The sequence below is a fragment of the Podarcis bocagei genome (assembly GCF_964188305.1).
Source record: "Podarcis bocagei genome assembly, chromosome: 2".
Taxonomy (NCBI): domain Eukaryota; kingdom Metazoa; phylum Chordata; class Lepidosauria; order Squamata; family Lacertidae; genus Podarcis; species Podarcis bocagei.
The window spans coordinates 96,641,968-96,658,109 of NC_138126.1; the positions used below are offsets into that span (position 1 = coordinate 96,641,968).

At 43.1% G+C, this 16,142-nt stretch overlaps 1 protein-coding gene across 5 annotated transcripts in view; it reads left to right on the forward strand.

The window, feature by feature from the left end:
• The window catches only part of JMJD6 (jumonji domain containing 6, arginine demethylase and lysine hydroxylase), a 79,493-nt gene extending 63,584 nt beyond the window's left edge, over positions 1-15,909 (forward strand). Inside the window, exons 4-5 of one of the 5 annotated variants that reach the window (XM_081185418.1) lie at positions 1,999-2,079; positions 9,244-11,056. In XM_081185418.1, coding sequence (XP_081041544.1) covers positions 1,999-2,032 — 34 coding nt within the window. In that variant the 3' untranslated portion in view covers positions 2,033-2,079; positions 9,244-11,056. Of the gene's footprint in view, positions 1-1,998; positions 2,080-9,243; positions 11,057-15,283 lie in introns of those variants that run through there. The other 4 variants (XM_081185415.1, XM_081185414.1, XM_081185416.1 and 1 more) reach the window with 4 other exon arrangements.
• Positions 15,910-16,142: the final 233 nt, after the last annotated feature.

Below are 16,142 nucleotides of genomic sequence, written 5' to 3' on the forward strand. Positions count from 1 at the left end.
GGTTCTATAGGAGTGCTACCTGTTACATTCATACATACTACTATGGGTACAGAAAGGCCCTGGAGTTGTTCTACTCTTAGAAATGGCCTCCTATATCAGTGTCCTTCAGAGAAGCCTCTATTCATTGGTGCGGTTTGATGCTTTTAACTGGATGTAGTTAGAAATGAGTTTCTTTGGAAAGAAGATCTTTATGTAATCTGGGCAGTTAAGTTAAAATCAAGCCACAAAAGAATCAAACTTGTGGTCTCCAGTAGCTGCGATCCATCCTTGAGAAGTCCCAACTCATTTTGATGCAAGCTTTGCTGTAAGGTTATCTTCTGCCTCAGTCCTAAACATATTTTTCTTTGGAAGAAATTATTTAAGCCGTTTTGGAGCAGTCTTTCATTTATTTATTTATTAGAACTATTTATATCCTGCCCTTCCACTGTAAGTCTCAGCGCTCAGAGCTGCTTGCATTTTTGTATTCATGACATGCAGAAATACAGAAAGTGCAAGTCAGAAGCACCTCTGTCCTCATGCATATCTTTAACAGACAAAATGTAGACTTGCACATTTCCAGGGAATCAAACTTGCTGTGCTTACACGTAGGAACATAATGTCCTTTCCTTCCGCTGTTGGTAATAATTCAAGTACCTGTTAGGCTCTCATTCATACCAGGCTTCCTCTACCTCTTCCATTAATACAAAAATGAAAGATCCAACTGTTTAGCTAGCTTTTCAATGATGCATCAGCAGGTAAAAGAGGCTCCAAGTGGCTAATGTATTGCTCTACTGACTTTGTAATCCCATTGCTCTATTGACCTTGCATTGCTGACTGAAATTTTGCTGGGGAGAGATAGATAGAGAAATAATTTAAATAGAAATACAATACTTCTCACCATAGTCTGGGATGGCCCTGGATGGGCAACTTCAAAGTAACTGCACTCCCTTGTTTTGGTTCTTTACCTTTAAACCAGATTTGGACCAGACAGCCACCTTCAAACAGAGGAGCATCCTCTGTGAAGTAGGACACATGGCCACCCCATATACCACATATGATCCAAAGCCTGTATGATGTGCAGCTCTGCTTTATAGACCACAATCATTCATTGGGTAGATCAAGGATGGAGAGCCCTATGACCCTTCCAGTCCTGATGGATTCCCAACCCCAGTCATCCCTGGTCCTGCTGTCTGGGGCTGGTGGGCCTGACAACCTCTGGAGGGCCAAAATCTCCCCATCCCTGCAGGTGCTAATTTAACCAAAAATGCAAGAGGACTGATGTAAGAACAACCAGGTGAGATTCTCTTGCCTCCGTCATGGAGGTGGTTCGGTGACTGTTCCTCCGACCTTCCATTTAACAGGAAGGCAAGCCCTTCTACGGGACAACTTTTTCATAAGGGCTGAGCATGTGCTCTGACACCTCCCCCTGTCCTGGATTGCAGTGTCGGTGTTACAAGCGGTGGTTTGCTTCCTGGCTGACAGCATTTTCTCCTGTGCCATGCATTTCCGTTCCAGAATTCACCTGGGCTGGGATCCTTGATGCTTGCTGCCTCTGTGCAGAGCCCTTCGCAAACCCCTCTCCAGCCTCCTGCACTAATTGGCGTTGGCAGATTGTCGCATTTCTTCTAACGGATTCTCTGTTTCTTGTCAATGTGCCATATTTTTGTGTGTCTGTGTTTTTTGTTTCCCCCAAGCTCTGGTTTTGTTTCTTTTCTTCTTCCCCCGTCCTCGCCCCACCTCTGAGTGCTGGCTGTGGCATCAGCAATTTCTCATTTCAGGCTTCTTCAAACAATCCTTCTTTCTAGCTGCTTTGTTGGGGCAGGGCTGCCCTCAGGTAAGGAGACGCACTGAATCAGATGAGGGAAGCCATGCCACCTGCCACCCAGTCCTCCCCCCCCCACCCCTAAATCCCTTGCGTGCAAACACAACTGCCTTACCCCTCAGCCCCACCCCAGTCAGGGACTGCCTGACAGTGCTGCCATGTTGATGTGACCCAGGTTTGCTGCGTTTATATTACAGGATTGAGCTGACCTCTGACCTCACATCCCTGTAGCAAGTACCTTAGGTCCTCGGCCACAAACATTCTTACAAATCTTTTTGGTAAGGAGACGATGCTTCTTAGAATTAGTGGTACCACCTATAACCTCTGCTAATGTGATCTGAAACTAAAGTTGACCATGTTCCCCCTCCCGTCCCCGCACCTCCCACTTCCCCCCTCCCTCCTCATAACTAATGAATTAGTCTCCTTCCCCTATGTGCCCCATTTCATTTACCATGAGCACCACAAATCAATATGGTGGAACAGGATACACTGGCTTTTCCCTAATGGGACATTCACTGGCCTTTATTTTCCATTCTGCAAATTACTCCTCCTAGGCAGCAGCCAGAATTAAAAATAACGAGATCGGGCTGCAGGGGTTCCACGTAGGATTCTTCTGTCAGATCTCCGAATCCACATTCTGACTTCATCCAAGTCCAGCAAAGTTGCCTCCCAAATTTGAAGATGAACATTTACATCAAATTGCTATAGGCTAGACAGAACTTATTTCCATTCAGGTTGAGTTTCTGATTGTAGTAATATTGCCATCTTTTCTGCCCAAAGGAACTGTCAAACGTTTTGGCTCCCGAACGCCGCAAACCCGGAAGTCAGTGTTCCGGTTTGCAAACATTCTTTGGAACCCGAACATCTGACGCGGTTTGCACGGCTTCTGATTGGCTGCAGGAGGTTTCCAAACATTTTGGAAGTCAAACAGACTTCCAGAATGGATTCCATTTGACTTCTGAGGTGTGACTGTATCAGTTAGGGGCTGAGATACAGTCGTTTGCCTAAGGCCATTTTCTAGTTCAGAACTTGTGCTCTTTAACTACCATAGCACCCTCAAAGCTATGCACATGCTGAAATCTCTCCCATTGACATTAGTGGGGTTTTACGGTGCTTACTGGATTGGACCCTGGGTTTTCAATATAGGACACACTGACCCCAGTCCACTAATATCCTTTGCCACGGTTTTGCTGTGTTGTTTACAATCTAATGCTTGCAATTTTGGCTTAAATCATCCATTCCCAACTTGGTTCCCTCTAGGTGTTTTGGACTACAACTCCCATCAGCCTGAATCAGCAAAGCCAGTGGTCAAGGATCATAGGAAGTGTAGTCTAGAAGCTCTGGAGGGCACCATGTTGGGGACGGCTGCCTTATGTAGACACTATGCAACAGCTACATATGGGGCTTAGCTTGCTGTGCAGTCATGAAAATAAGAGGGCAGTTATTAAAGGGACCGTTTGCCCAACAGCTCCAGAAATTCTCATGCTGAAGAACAAGCTTTTCTGAAAATCATTATTGTTTAGCATTCATACAGTACTTCCCAAGTGTTCAGAAACATGCATTATCTCAACAATCCTTGAAACAGCCCAGTAAGGAAGATCAATAGTATTCCTGAGATGGAGAGTGGAGATGAGAGAATGGTTTGCCTTTTGAGTCTATGGTAGAAATCAGACTTGAACCTAGCCACTCAGCTACAGCAGCTCTGGCTTGCTTCTCTGCCTTTTACGTAGGTCTGGCATCAGCAAGTGAAGCTTTTCATGTCATGGAGCTAATCATTATCCACTGCTAATTGCTCTACATAAAACTGCAGTTCAAGGGGCAACTATCTGGGCCAATTCAAAATCTGGTAACAGGGAGAAAATTCAAGGGGCGTCCTGGTCATGTCAGCTTTCTGATGCAAACAACTTTAATCACTAAAGCACAAATGGAAAATTCAACACTTCACACGTAAGGGATGCATTCGGAACTCATTCAAGTCAGAGGCCAAGGAAATTGGCAGGAACAGCAAAGCTTGAAGGTAGCTGAAGACGTTGGATTATGATCATGCCAAGGTTTAGTGAGCCAGGACATCAAGGCAAGGTTAAAACTTCCAGGATTGCAGCGCAAACAGGGAAAGATACAGCCCCAGGAGCAGAGAGTAAGAACTGAAGCTATGATATAGGGTCCAGCAGGGGTCAAGAGCAGTGACAAGCCAAATAGTAGGATTACTGAAGAAGCAAACAATAGAGGTCTGCAAGGAATCAGCTGCACTGCATAGGCTCTGCCTACCTGGCTCCTCAATACTTTTTGTCCTCTTGGCTTAGCTCCATTTCATAACTTGTCTTGGTAGCTGAGGATCAGCAGTGTCCAGTGCCAATCCAAGGGCCCCTTGGGGGCAAGATTCTCTCCGTGGGCTCCCTTCCCTAAGCGCACCCATCCCTTTCTCCCTCGCCATTGTTGCCACATTCCATCTTTCCTTTGGGGCCCAACAGGCAACCCTGCCCAAGAGAATGAGTGCAAGGCATTGCTGCCCCTTCTCCTTGCTCACTCCAAGAGGGCAGGTGAACAGGCAGCAAGAAGAGGCAGCAGCCGGGGATTGGAAGCAAGCCTCCTGCTGGGGCATGGGCTTCAGCAAGCGCCCTTGACGCCAGCCTTTTCAGTGTTGCAGATATCCCAGTGAAAATCTATGAAGATGCCCTGCAGTAAGTGACTAGGTTCTGGGTCGTGGCCAAAACCTACAGTCCAGAAGCCGCTTCAAGTGGCAAACTTGCACTTCCACTTCGTTAGTAGTCCCTTTGGCGTCAAGGGAACAAACCAGCCTGGAAATGCTCATGATTTCAAATGGGTTCCACATTCTATATTTACGTATAAAGCATTACCTTTCCTCCTCTTATGCACTTCCACCCATCTGCCTATCTGGAAGTCTAAAGGATGCATTTTAGAAACAGCCTCAGTAAGTGATTTGTGAATTATACTTTATGCATCTCTGGTCATATTAGGATTTAATCCTGAAGGATGCAACAATTCAAAGCAGGATATGATTCTGGATTTTGTACTTTCCAGTCTTCTAGTTATTACGCTTCATTTTTACTGTTTCCCCGGGAAGACAATGTGAGATTCCTGGTGTTGGGGCGCCCTCTGTAGATCTTGAGAAGCCTCTCTGCAAAACCCCTTCTCCTATTTTGTATTATAGCAGCATATCCACACCAGATTTGAACTGGTTTCTCAACCAGTCCCTCTTCCCAGGGAAACCTTGGCATTGTAGCTTGAAGGTGGTGATGATGGTAGATGTGGTGGGGACCTTTCATAGAATTCTCCTCACCATGTCTTCATACTACAATTCCAAGAATTCTTTGAGGAAGCCTAGGCAGTTAACAAGGTATAAACCAATGTAAGTTGTTCAGTGTAGTTAAGCAAGGGTCTAGAAACACAGGTTTTCTTGGTCACCAGAGCAGACTAGTTGAAATTAATGACCATGACTTACTAAGTTCCACTAATTTCAGCGGGTCTGCTCTGGGCAGGACCTGAGCTGATACAACCCACAATATCTTCTTGTCATTCTGTAGATGAGAGAAACGGAGAGTGTGGCCCCCTTTCACTAAGGGTATGAGCCTAAGCCTAAGGACAAGAAGGTCTGCAGATGGCCCCTGTGAAATTTCCATTTTGAGGAGAATGTCTGTGTGCACATTCTTGACACAGTTTTAGGGTTAGCCAGAGGCAAAGGGCAACATTCAAGTGTCCCGTGAGTTTTGAAAGAGCAATAAAGGTCAGGATGCTTTCCGAATGTCACCCTTCCTGGGAAATATCAACAAAGTGCCATTCTGAGGTAACCACCATTTGATAGCATCAGGTGCTGTAGTTTCCAGGTACAAACAACCCCAAAGCAGTTTTCTGACAGCCAGACTTAGACATCATGGAAAACGTGCAGCTGCCAATGAAAGCAGCAGCTCTGCATCTAGCTCCACTTCTCTTTCTCTAATGTGTAGTAGAACGTACCTTGTGTTGTGACATCATGATCTCATGTTTTCCTACCTCCCAATTCTGCAGCTTGGAGAATGAATATGATTTTGGCATTGCAGATTGCAGCCAGTATACGTTCTACTAGACATTATGGCAGTGGGCAGTGGGGAGCTGGATGCATGGTGGCTGTGTTTACTATCACCAATAGCTGTGTGCTTGCCCTGGTTTAATTCCAAGTGAAGAAGAGGAGAATGGAGGGGATACAGCCCTCCTGCTTGACCTGCCCTTCATTTAAGATACAGTGGCCAAAGCTTGCAGCAGATTTGTGCACAACACTCTGAAACTCACAATTCATACAATAGGAAGAACTCTCAACTTTGGATCTAAATGTTAGTGCACCACAACTTCTTGGTGAAATCCCACAGGGTAGGGCAAGAATTTCCCATTTGGGGTCTGCTTGTGTCCTGTTTTTTAAGGACAACATACAAGTTTGTCTTTCTAGTCACAGAGCATCACTGTTGCATCACTGCAGACTGCACAAACACGTCATCATAAGACAGTTCCTCCGAATATGCCAAAAGAAAGAAGCGATTGCAGAGAATCAATCAAAGCAGCTAAGGCGCTTTTGCCAACTCCCCCTTCCGCAAACACAGCTAGGCCTTCCGAGGGGTAGGGAATACATTGGAGCAGGTGCCTTTTTGGCCTCTGCCAATCCTGCTCCCCAGTGCATGCTTCCCCCCTCTGCTTGCTCCTCCTGTGATATCTGCTTGCTGATTCCTTGTGTGTGTAGCCTTGGGGTGGTAAATACCTTCTCTTCCTGTTGTCATTTGCCCTTTTGCTGCTTGCCTTGTCCTTCTCCTCCCATTCCTTGATCAGCAGCTTTGCTTTCCTGTCCAGCATGGTGCTTCTTTGGGATAAGAGAGGCTGGTAAGTTTCTGTTCCTTTTTTTGCTTTTCATCTTTTGCAGCACGGTAAGAGCACTCACCGGTGGGGAAGAAGAAGCAGGAATCTTGAGACCGAAGGCGGTGGGGGCTTACTGCAGTCAGCATAGCTGTTTCTCTAGAAACTATAATTAGCCTGCATGCAAATTTTCAAACAAAACCATTCATATAAGGAGAAATCATGAGAGTACACATACTGAAATTAACGTAGGTGCTTCAATTTCAATGGATCTCCTCTGAGTATAATTTAATTGGAATACAACTCATGGTGTTTTTTAGCTAGTGGGCCAAAATTTCTCTTCTTTCTGAATGTGTTAGGAAGGCATAGAGAAAACAGAGGGGCAGTGGGAATGCTGCTTTGAGCTTCTGAAATTTTCCATTTCTGCTCAGCTTCTAGTTCTCCCCAGGTCCTTTTGTTCTTTGTCTGTGCCCCACCTGGCAATCTTTCACAAAATTTCCTTCTCATATCTTCTGTGTTGTACTGATCCTTTTCCAGGCAGTTGATGTCATTCCCCACCTGCTAACTTATGAGTGTTTTGCTGTGTCAACAAGCGATAGGGAAGGGGGTGAATGGATTAGGAAGCTGCAGAAAAATACTGAATGGGAGAACTGGGAGCCATCAAGGGACTATGATCTCATATTCATCTCCCTACTTGTACAGTATTTTGGATCTATGCCATGCAAAGTTAGCTAACATTACATCAGATGAATTGCTTGCATAGCGACACATTAACTAATGCAGTTCCTGATGTTTGTAGTAAAATCTAAGTATATTGGCTTGAATGGGTAGATTGGGCTGTTAGTGAATTGTCAAGAAATGTGCATTTTGGGGTGATCATGGTCAAAATAAGATAGTTTTCTGCATTCCCTAAAAGTGTGGTATGTGGGTACCCTCCTTTCCCTACGCATGGAGAAGATGCATCAAGAATTTCATAGAACAACTGAATGCCATTTTGTTTCCCTAAAACACTAAAGTCAGTGACTGTCCACAAAGCTGAAATCAGAAAGCATGTAGAACTCTCTTTTGCATGATGCTGCTTATATTGCTAAGCCAACTGATGCTGACATTAATGTTTGTCTTAAGATTGGGATGAACTGTTTCAGTTGACACGACAATAATAATAATAATAATTTATTATTTATACCCCGTCCATCTGGCTGGGTTTCCCCAGCCACTCTGGGCGGCTTCCAACAAAACAAAATAAACAAAATAAAATGCCTTATATAAATGTATATGGCATCAAGAGAACTGTTGTGTGGTCCAACAGCTCAAAAAGACTTGACATAACACACCGAGGCCATTAAGTCTGTTGATCCCAAAGCTACTTTGGGAAAATGACCATTTCTGAAGAGTGTAATGGCATTCAAATGCTGTCTGCCTGTCTCTTAAGCCATTAAGCTCCTTTGACCCAAATGAGGTAAAAGTGGTTTAAGGGCAGGCACACCAGTTCTTTAATCATGTTGACTGCAACCTAGTGGAGCTATTACACGATCATTTCCATTGCTTTAGCCTCATTAACTTCAGTAAGTCAACATCAGTATAAATGATATTGGATTCATACACTTTGCTTCTTTTTCTTTTATTCAATCTATAAAAGGGGAACAATAAACAACTGAGTGTGACTGAACTATGCTGCCCTTTGTAAATTATTAAGATATTATTTCCAGCTTAAAGAAGATTATAGCCTGTATCTTTTTATACTGGACAATTGGGTGTAAACTCATTTTGTCTGATATATAAGACATGGGTGAGTATACATCTTGTCCACTGCTGTCTATGTTAAATGGTTACCAGTACCCATATTGTCTCAACAGCAAACCTTAACAAGCACGTGCTCTCAAAATGTTTATGAACCGAGTCAGTCTTTGATTTTTATGAAAACTGTATGCGGTTGGGTGGGGGGATAAGGAAATGATGCTGGGATGTGGATATTTTTAGGAAAGGGTTGCCAGCGGAAATGAGATTGGTTAAAGCTATGCACTGCAGTAATTCCCTCTGTTGCAAGCTCCAGTTTCCTGGGTCAGTAAAAACTGCTTCTGTCAACCGTGGAAAGGCTAACACAAATCTGTAATGTGTGAGAAGTGCCGGCATCAGCGATGTATGGCCTGCCTGATTCTGTTTGTAGACCTATATTATGAAACATGCTATTTGGTCACTTTTCTTGGGATATCCAAAGGGGAAAATGTTTGAGGTGGGACAGTGAGACATATTACCGTAATTTGGTTTTACATGGATCCTTGCATGTTTTCAGTTTGCAGGGCTAGAACTTGGAATATGCCTGGCACAAAATAAGAGGTTTCTAGGTACAGTGCTCACTTTCTTGGGCATAGACTACCCTGCTGCAAATGATGAAGCAAATGCGTTAAACCCTGAGGCACCCCTTCTGCTAATCACTGTGTGTGTGTGTGCCTGGGTGGTTCAGAAACTTTCCTTCAAGCTCCCTCCCTAAACTCGGTTCTTTTCCTCCACTTATCTCAGAAAGTAGTAGTAAGAAAGCAACCCACAGAAGGCAACATGACTGAAATGTATCCTCTTTATTTTTCTTCTTGTTTCCCTTGCAGAACTGAAGACTATATGAAGTTATCCCTAAACTCTTCCTAAGGCTTTCCCTTTGGCATCTTTAAAGGCTTGAGAAACAAACCAACCCCAAACCAACCTGATACACATACATAACCGAAAAATAAATAACCCCTCAAAATACGGGACTTTCTCATTGGCTGAACGAAGCTGAGTTCCTCAGAATAAATCTTTGTAATATCGAGACTGTAAAGGATCTGTGTGGCTTGATCCCAAGAATTATGTGGGCTAGAGAAAGTTATGGAAGTTACATTTTGAGGGTGCTGTTCTTGGATATCAAAGTAAAACTCATGAATGCACTTTGTTGTGACAACCACTCCATATCTGCTGTATCCAAAAGAAAAACCCGAGATATTCCGTTTAGATAGCATGGACAAAGGTTACCCATTGCATCAGCCAGTCCAGAGATACAATATCAAACTATTTGGTCCCTTTTCACCCCTCCATCTGGGACCAAAAGCTTCCTTTATATCTTTGAAGACAATGCATTGAGATATAAAGCATTGTGATGGTTTGTGGATGGTAGAAGGATGTAGACTTTAGTGTAGCCTTTTGAAGACGAAGCAGTCCTCCATCTTAGGTAGAATGAATCCTGAGAGATAAGAATGCACTCCTAGGCCTGTGTACTCAGAAGTAAGTGCCACTGAGTTCAATGGGGCTTCCTCCCAGCAAAATGGATATACAGGATTGCCGCCTTAGTGTAATAGTTCATGACTGATTTTCATCCTGAGGTCTGAGCATCATTAACGCTCGATAGCCAATGCTTCTGTTTACTTAGCGGTTGCTTCCTGTCCCCAATAACAGAGTTAGAAAACATAATCCATGAAATGTAAGGCAACTCTTGAAATATTAATTATAAACTTCCCGAGTAACCTCAAAGATCCTTGTTTTCTTTTCTCCCTGACACCACACTGTTACATCTTTTTTGAACTTCTCTGTTCTTTGCTTCCCTGAAAGATTTATCAGATCGTTAACCCATACAGAAAATAACGTCTGATGGGCCTTAGTGGCTAGAAACCATCAATTACTGTAAGCCCACACTGGTTTTATAAGTCTTTTCCTCCACAAAGGTAGTATTTCAGGACAATACTGATGTCACTTCCTGTTTTGTAGAATTACCATTTTAGGCTGGAATTTCCTCCCAATACTCCTGTTTTTTCTTCATGTTTTGAGGGCAGACTGATTCGATGCTTAATAATATATCAAACCCAAGCTGCTTTTAAAAATGATAACTTATGCAGACAATACTTGAAATTGTTTAGTCAATCATTCTTTGGGGCACCTAGGTTTGGGGCAGATGTCCCCCCCCCCCAGCATAACTTTTTCAAGGGCTTATTTAGGAAACAGTGGGAAGTTTGGGTTTTCTTTTCTTTTTTTTAAGTCTAAGCTTCTGCTTCTGTATGTTTTCACTAGCAATACAGTTTGCAATTGAATCCTATTTATATACGTATACCAATATGTATAAGGACACTCGGCTTTGAAAAACCTGTTAGCAACCATTCTGCCTCCAACTCACATTGACAGATGCAGTGTTCCAAACAGCATTAACTATGCAAAGAATGCCTTATATACAATATAATGTCTCAGTATACAGCAATACGTCTATTGTACAAGGAATATTACTAGTGGCAGCGAGCAAAGCTATCTCCTCAATAGTGACAAAACTGGCTGTCTGGGTATTTTTTACATTTTTTTTTCTAAATGTGAAGGTGGATCTTATATACATAGGACTGTAATTTCTAGTGGCTTAAAATGTATATTGCCATTATTCAGTCCAATAAACCTTTAAATAGTTTATATGAATGGTCATTGTGTTTGTTAATGTGCATGGTGTCCATGCCTTTCCACCCTCGAACTACTTGGTTTGTTTCAAATATTACCCTGGGGTGGGGGGTGGGAGGAATACTTCAAAGAGCATTAGTTATACCCTCCTTGGGAAACAATACTATAATTACTGCCCAAGATTAACAACTAGAAGACAGTATCATCTTTGAAGGAATGGTATGAGAAGTAGGTATTCTAAAGAGCAAATTCAAACTATCAGTTTATGTTGGGTTAAAAGTAGCCAGGACACAAAGTTACAGGCATCGCTCCCCACCACCACCCTTCTGCCCTCAAAAACTTCCTTTCATGCTTTTGCATGTCATGTGCTGTCTGGGTCCATTCATATTTCACATAGGTAAGCAGTATAACAGTGGGCTGAATATGGGCACATGTGGATGGGTCGTCCGCTGGGCAGCTGAAAAGTGGTTGAGGGGAAGTTGAGACAGCACCAAGCCAAACAAAGTTGGAAATAGAGAATAAGGCTGCATCTGGACAGCATCTCTGCTCAGTGAACATAGGGTTGAACCAGAAAGATGGAGGAGACAAGACCTTCCCTCAGTTACAGATAACCCTAGTGTCAATGATCAATACATCAATACAAAGATCAATCCATACAACTTTGCATAAAGCAATTTAGATTAACTAACACAACATCTTAAAAATAAATAAAGTCTGAAAGGAAAAATAGTGGCATGCATGGCCAAATGTTTCTGGAACATCTGTTCCCATTGCACAGCTACTCTGGCCTATATAGGCTGGGTGTGGTCTGATGAAGTGGTGCTTTGGTCATTTCTTTCGCTATGATTTCTCCCTTTAGGAATCTCCCTAGGTTCTTGTGGGAAGAACGGTAGCTCAGTGGAAGAGCACATGTTTTGCATGCAAGAGGTTCTAGGTTCATCCTCTGGCATCTTCAGATAAGGCTGGGAAAGCATCAACTGGAAATCCTGGAAAGAGCTGCTAGTCAATATTGAGTTAGATGGCTTCAGTGGTAGGCAGAAGTCCTTACCTGATCTCTGTGCAGGTGAGTTGTTGCTGCTGCTGCTTACCAAGAGAGAGAGGGAAGGGCAAGGCTGTAGGGAGGTTGATTCTGCACAAATGCACCAGTGGAGTTAATACAGTGCTCACGCCAGTGTGTTTGCACAGTGCTGACCTCCCCATTGTCTCTTCTTCTGGGTAAGCTGCAGGGACCCACCTGATGGCATCAGCTACTGGATAGACCAGTGGCTTCACTTCATATAAGGCAGTTTCCTTGTTCCTAGTCAAGACTACCATTTTAACCCTTCTCTTTCCAAATAGTACTACCTTTTTATCTGCTTTTCTTCCACCACCACCACACACAGCTGCAGCAAGGGTGGGGGCAATCATGACTGGGAGTGCAGCAAGAGGCAGAGAGAGTGTAAGTCCTTTTCCTCCACTCCAAGGTCCCAATAAAAATTATCTCTCTACACCCAATATTTGGAGCTGAGTAAAGGAGGAAGGATCACTTAGTTATAGAATGTTATTTGGATTCCAAAAATCTGGACACCAAGCTGGCATTCTAGTGGAGCAGCAGTGACTGGTAGATGCTAAATCTTCTGCATCCGGATGTAAAAATGCTGAATCAGCACACAAAGGATGCTATTCAGTTAAGTCATCCTCAGAGCAGACCCACTAAAATCCATAGACTTAAGCTTTTGGGCCAAAACGCAGCATCTAAATAAATCATAACAAACAGATTTTGTTAGATCTTCTCTGATTGTAAGTAGCATTGAGTAGCACACAAAATATGAAGACCAGAACCTGAAGTTGCAGTACAAGAGATGTAGATTGTTCCTGTCGTCTTCTTTTTAATGAGATCCCCAGATCCACAAATATTATTGAAAAGCATTGAAAGTATTCAATTGTTGTTTAGTTGTTTAGTCGTGTCCAACTCTTTGTGACCCCATGGACCAGAGCACGCCAGGCATTCCTGTCTTCCACTGTTAGTAGCATCCAATTACCTGAGTCCAAATCATCTGTCAGGAGAGCTGTTCCCAGCAAGGATGCCAGCCTGGCCAGGCCAGGACGGCTTTCCTTTTATACCTTCTGGGCTTGACGACGCATGTGTCCCTCACCTGTCCTAAACCTACTCCAGCTGAGGAATCACCTCCTCCCCGAGTAGTGAGCCCCACCTGAACTGTGGGTTCTTGCCTGCCTTCCCTCAAAACTGACAGCTGTAAGTTCTGGAATCCTGAGGTCATGGGTGGTACGTCCCATTTTTCCACTTGAGGCGAAACAGGAAGTGCCACCCTGCTCTGCCACACCACCACCAGTGGGACGCTCACCACTAGCTGTGTCTCCTCCGCCTCTTGTGGAGAAGCAGTGCTGGCATTGGTGCCGATTCCCTGAAAGAACTTGCAAGATCTCACCCGGATCTCATGAGGACTTCTGCTCTCCTTGACATCTTGCAAGACTTTGATGATGTCTCGCAAGATCTTGCCGGAAACCAGCAGGAGATCAGCAGCTATACTGGCACCGCACCTCCGGCAGAGGTGGGGGAGTGGCAGGAGGTGCCCATGAGGCTGCTGCCTTGGGGGCTTCTGCTGCCTGAGGCAACTACTTCACGCCACTTCATGGGTGGGCTGGCCTTCCCTGAGGTCACTATGGGCATGCACACTGGTATTTGTTTACCTGTAAGCACACAACTTTCTTATTATTTTTCCTCAATCTACCAAATTTGCACAAAACAGCAGCCGTGTGTGTGTTGCTCCAAGCCAGGAAACCTGAGATCCAATGATATTTGTTTATATGTGCACATATACCTTTTGTGATCTACCATGCTTGCACAAAAGAGCAGTCCAAAATTGGAAAGAAGTGATGCCTCACTCCAAAGTAGGTAAGGATTTGGAGTTGTTCACATGAAAGGCTGTCTGTCGCTTCCTTTCCTCCCCCTTTCCTCTCCATCTCCTGTACCCATGGGAGTACACAAATATTATTGAAAAGCACTGAAAGTGCTCAGTTATCTGAGGTTCTGCCCTCCAAGCAGAAGCTCCCCCCACCCCGCAATGTCCTATTTACAGTACAGGGTATTTTTACCTGTGATTTCCCAAGAAAAGTTCAACAATTTTTATTTCCTTGGGGGGGGGGAAAGCCCAACAACTTTTGCTGCCCCTCCCCAAACAAAAGTCCTGACTACACCCATGGTAGCTAATCAGGAATGTATAATAGTGTCTGTCACCATGAATCAGCACTGGAGCCTTGGTTATAATAGAGAAGTCTTCTGAATGATCAGGGCAATGAACTTTTAAACCCAAGTCACAAGTATAATGAAATCTATGCAGTGGGTTGCTGTGAACAGAGTGTTCCACCACCGTGTATTCTCCTCAGCAGGGACAGTTACTAAACTCATTTTAAAAATGGTAACCATTTCTCTTAGACAGTAATGGCTATGGGCCAAGCTACGTGATACTCAGTCTCATTATGTTTTCATGTGATTTTTTTTAAAAAACACCACACACACACACACACCAATATGTCTGCTGCTGAAGTTGAGCATGACAGGAGATATGCTTTTCTGTTTTCCCACAGTAAAACCCCTTCACCCCAAGCTACTTTTGTCTCATGACACACTGCAATCCACCTGCACACATCTTTCTCTCTGCTTTTGCAACTTCTGCCGCTCATTCTGTAGAAGAAAATGTCAAGGGAAAAACCACATGGCTGAGCATTTTGTATAGGCTGGGACTAAAAGATAAACAACATGTTTTTGGAACTGGTGGGATTAAGGGAAATAGGCTCTTGTATCTGAAAAGACCATTTCCATTTAATAAATGAACACACTCAAAGTGGGGATTAGAAACCAAGGCCCCCCACAACCAGAGGTGCATGCTATTTTCCATTCTGAATGTTAGGGAAAGGTTTCATTCAAATGTCCTACCATAAATCAGACTTTAGGTCTGGGATGGGAAATATGGTACCATCCAGATGTTGTTAGTAGGCTAGGGCTGATGAGTCCAACACCTGGAGGGCCACAGGTCTCCATTCCTGCTTTTAATTCTGGATGGGGAATATCCCAGGGCTATCGTACTCATACCTACCACAGAGACACCAGATATAACTGCAGAAGAAGTATCGGAAAGCATTGTGACAGACTCCATTAATCTTGCTCAGAGGCATTATAAGTTTATGATGCAATGTTTTTTCCATTTTCTCTTTCTGTTATTGTTCTTCTCTTCTTGGCAGGGTCCAAAGAGAACAACTGACTGCCATCTTCACCCTCTTAAAGGAAAAAACAGAAACATTTGGGGAGATGTCTGAAACTGACATCAAAGAACAGCTTAAGCTTTATGACATGTAGACTGCTGCAGAACTTTCAGCAAAAATATGTAGAACAAGATAATGTTTGCATTTTGGCCTATTTAAAATATTTAGTACTAGCTTTAATTCTGATTTTAGGAACTGATTTTTCCTAGAAGAAAAATGTCCTCTGGTTTTTTGTTTGAATATACCAACTGCTATCCCAATCAACGCTCCATACATTAATGTTACACTCGCATTGAAGGAAGATAACCTTAGTGCTGCATGAAGATGCAATGTTTCCGAACCCAGCTGAAACAAGATAATTGTTTGAAATGATCTGTTTTGAGATAATGTAACCAATTAGGTAGAGTAATAAATGGTTGTTAGAAACATATTGTTGCTGGCAGCAAAGTAAATAATGTCAGCTATTTTCTCAACATATTATCTCCCATTTATTTCCAAATAAATCATTTTCTTAATTGGCATTGCATTTATCAGATTTCACACACTTGTTGACAAAACTTTCTCATGGATGCTGTGGAAGGCTAAAACCCTAATATTATTATTTTTTTAAAGCTGATGATAAACATTAACTTAAAACTTTCACAAATAAAGATCTATGCTCATTCATATTTAATATGGGATAAATGGATATACTGCCTTTACCTTTTACCTTACTGCTAAAAGCACATTAGGAAATTTTATGAAAAGTTTGTTTTCGTGTTATCTTTTCTTAAATAAATAAATGTATTCTTGATATCTTTAATAAATGCATTCTTGTTTAACATACAAAAGGGGGGGA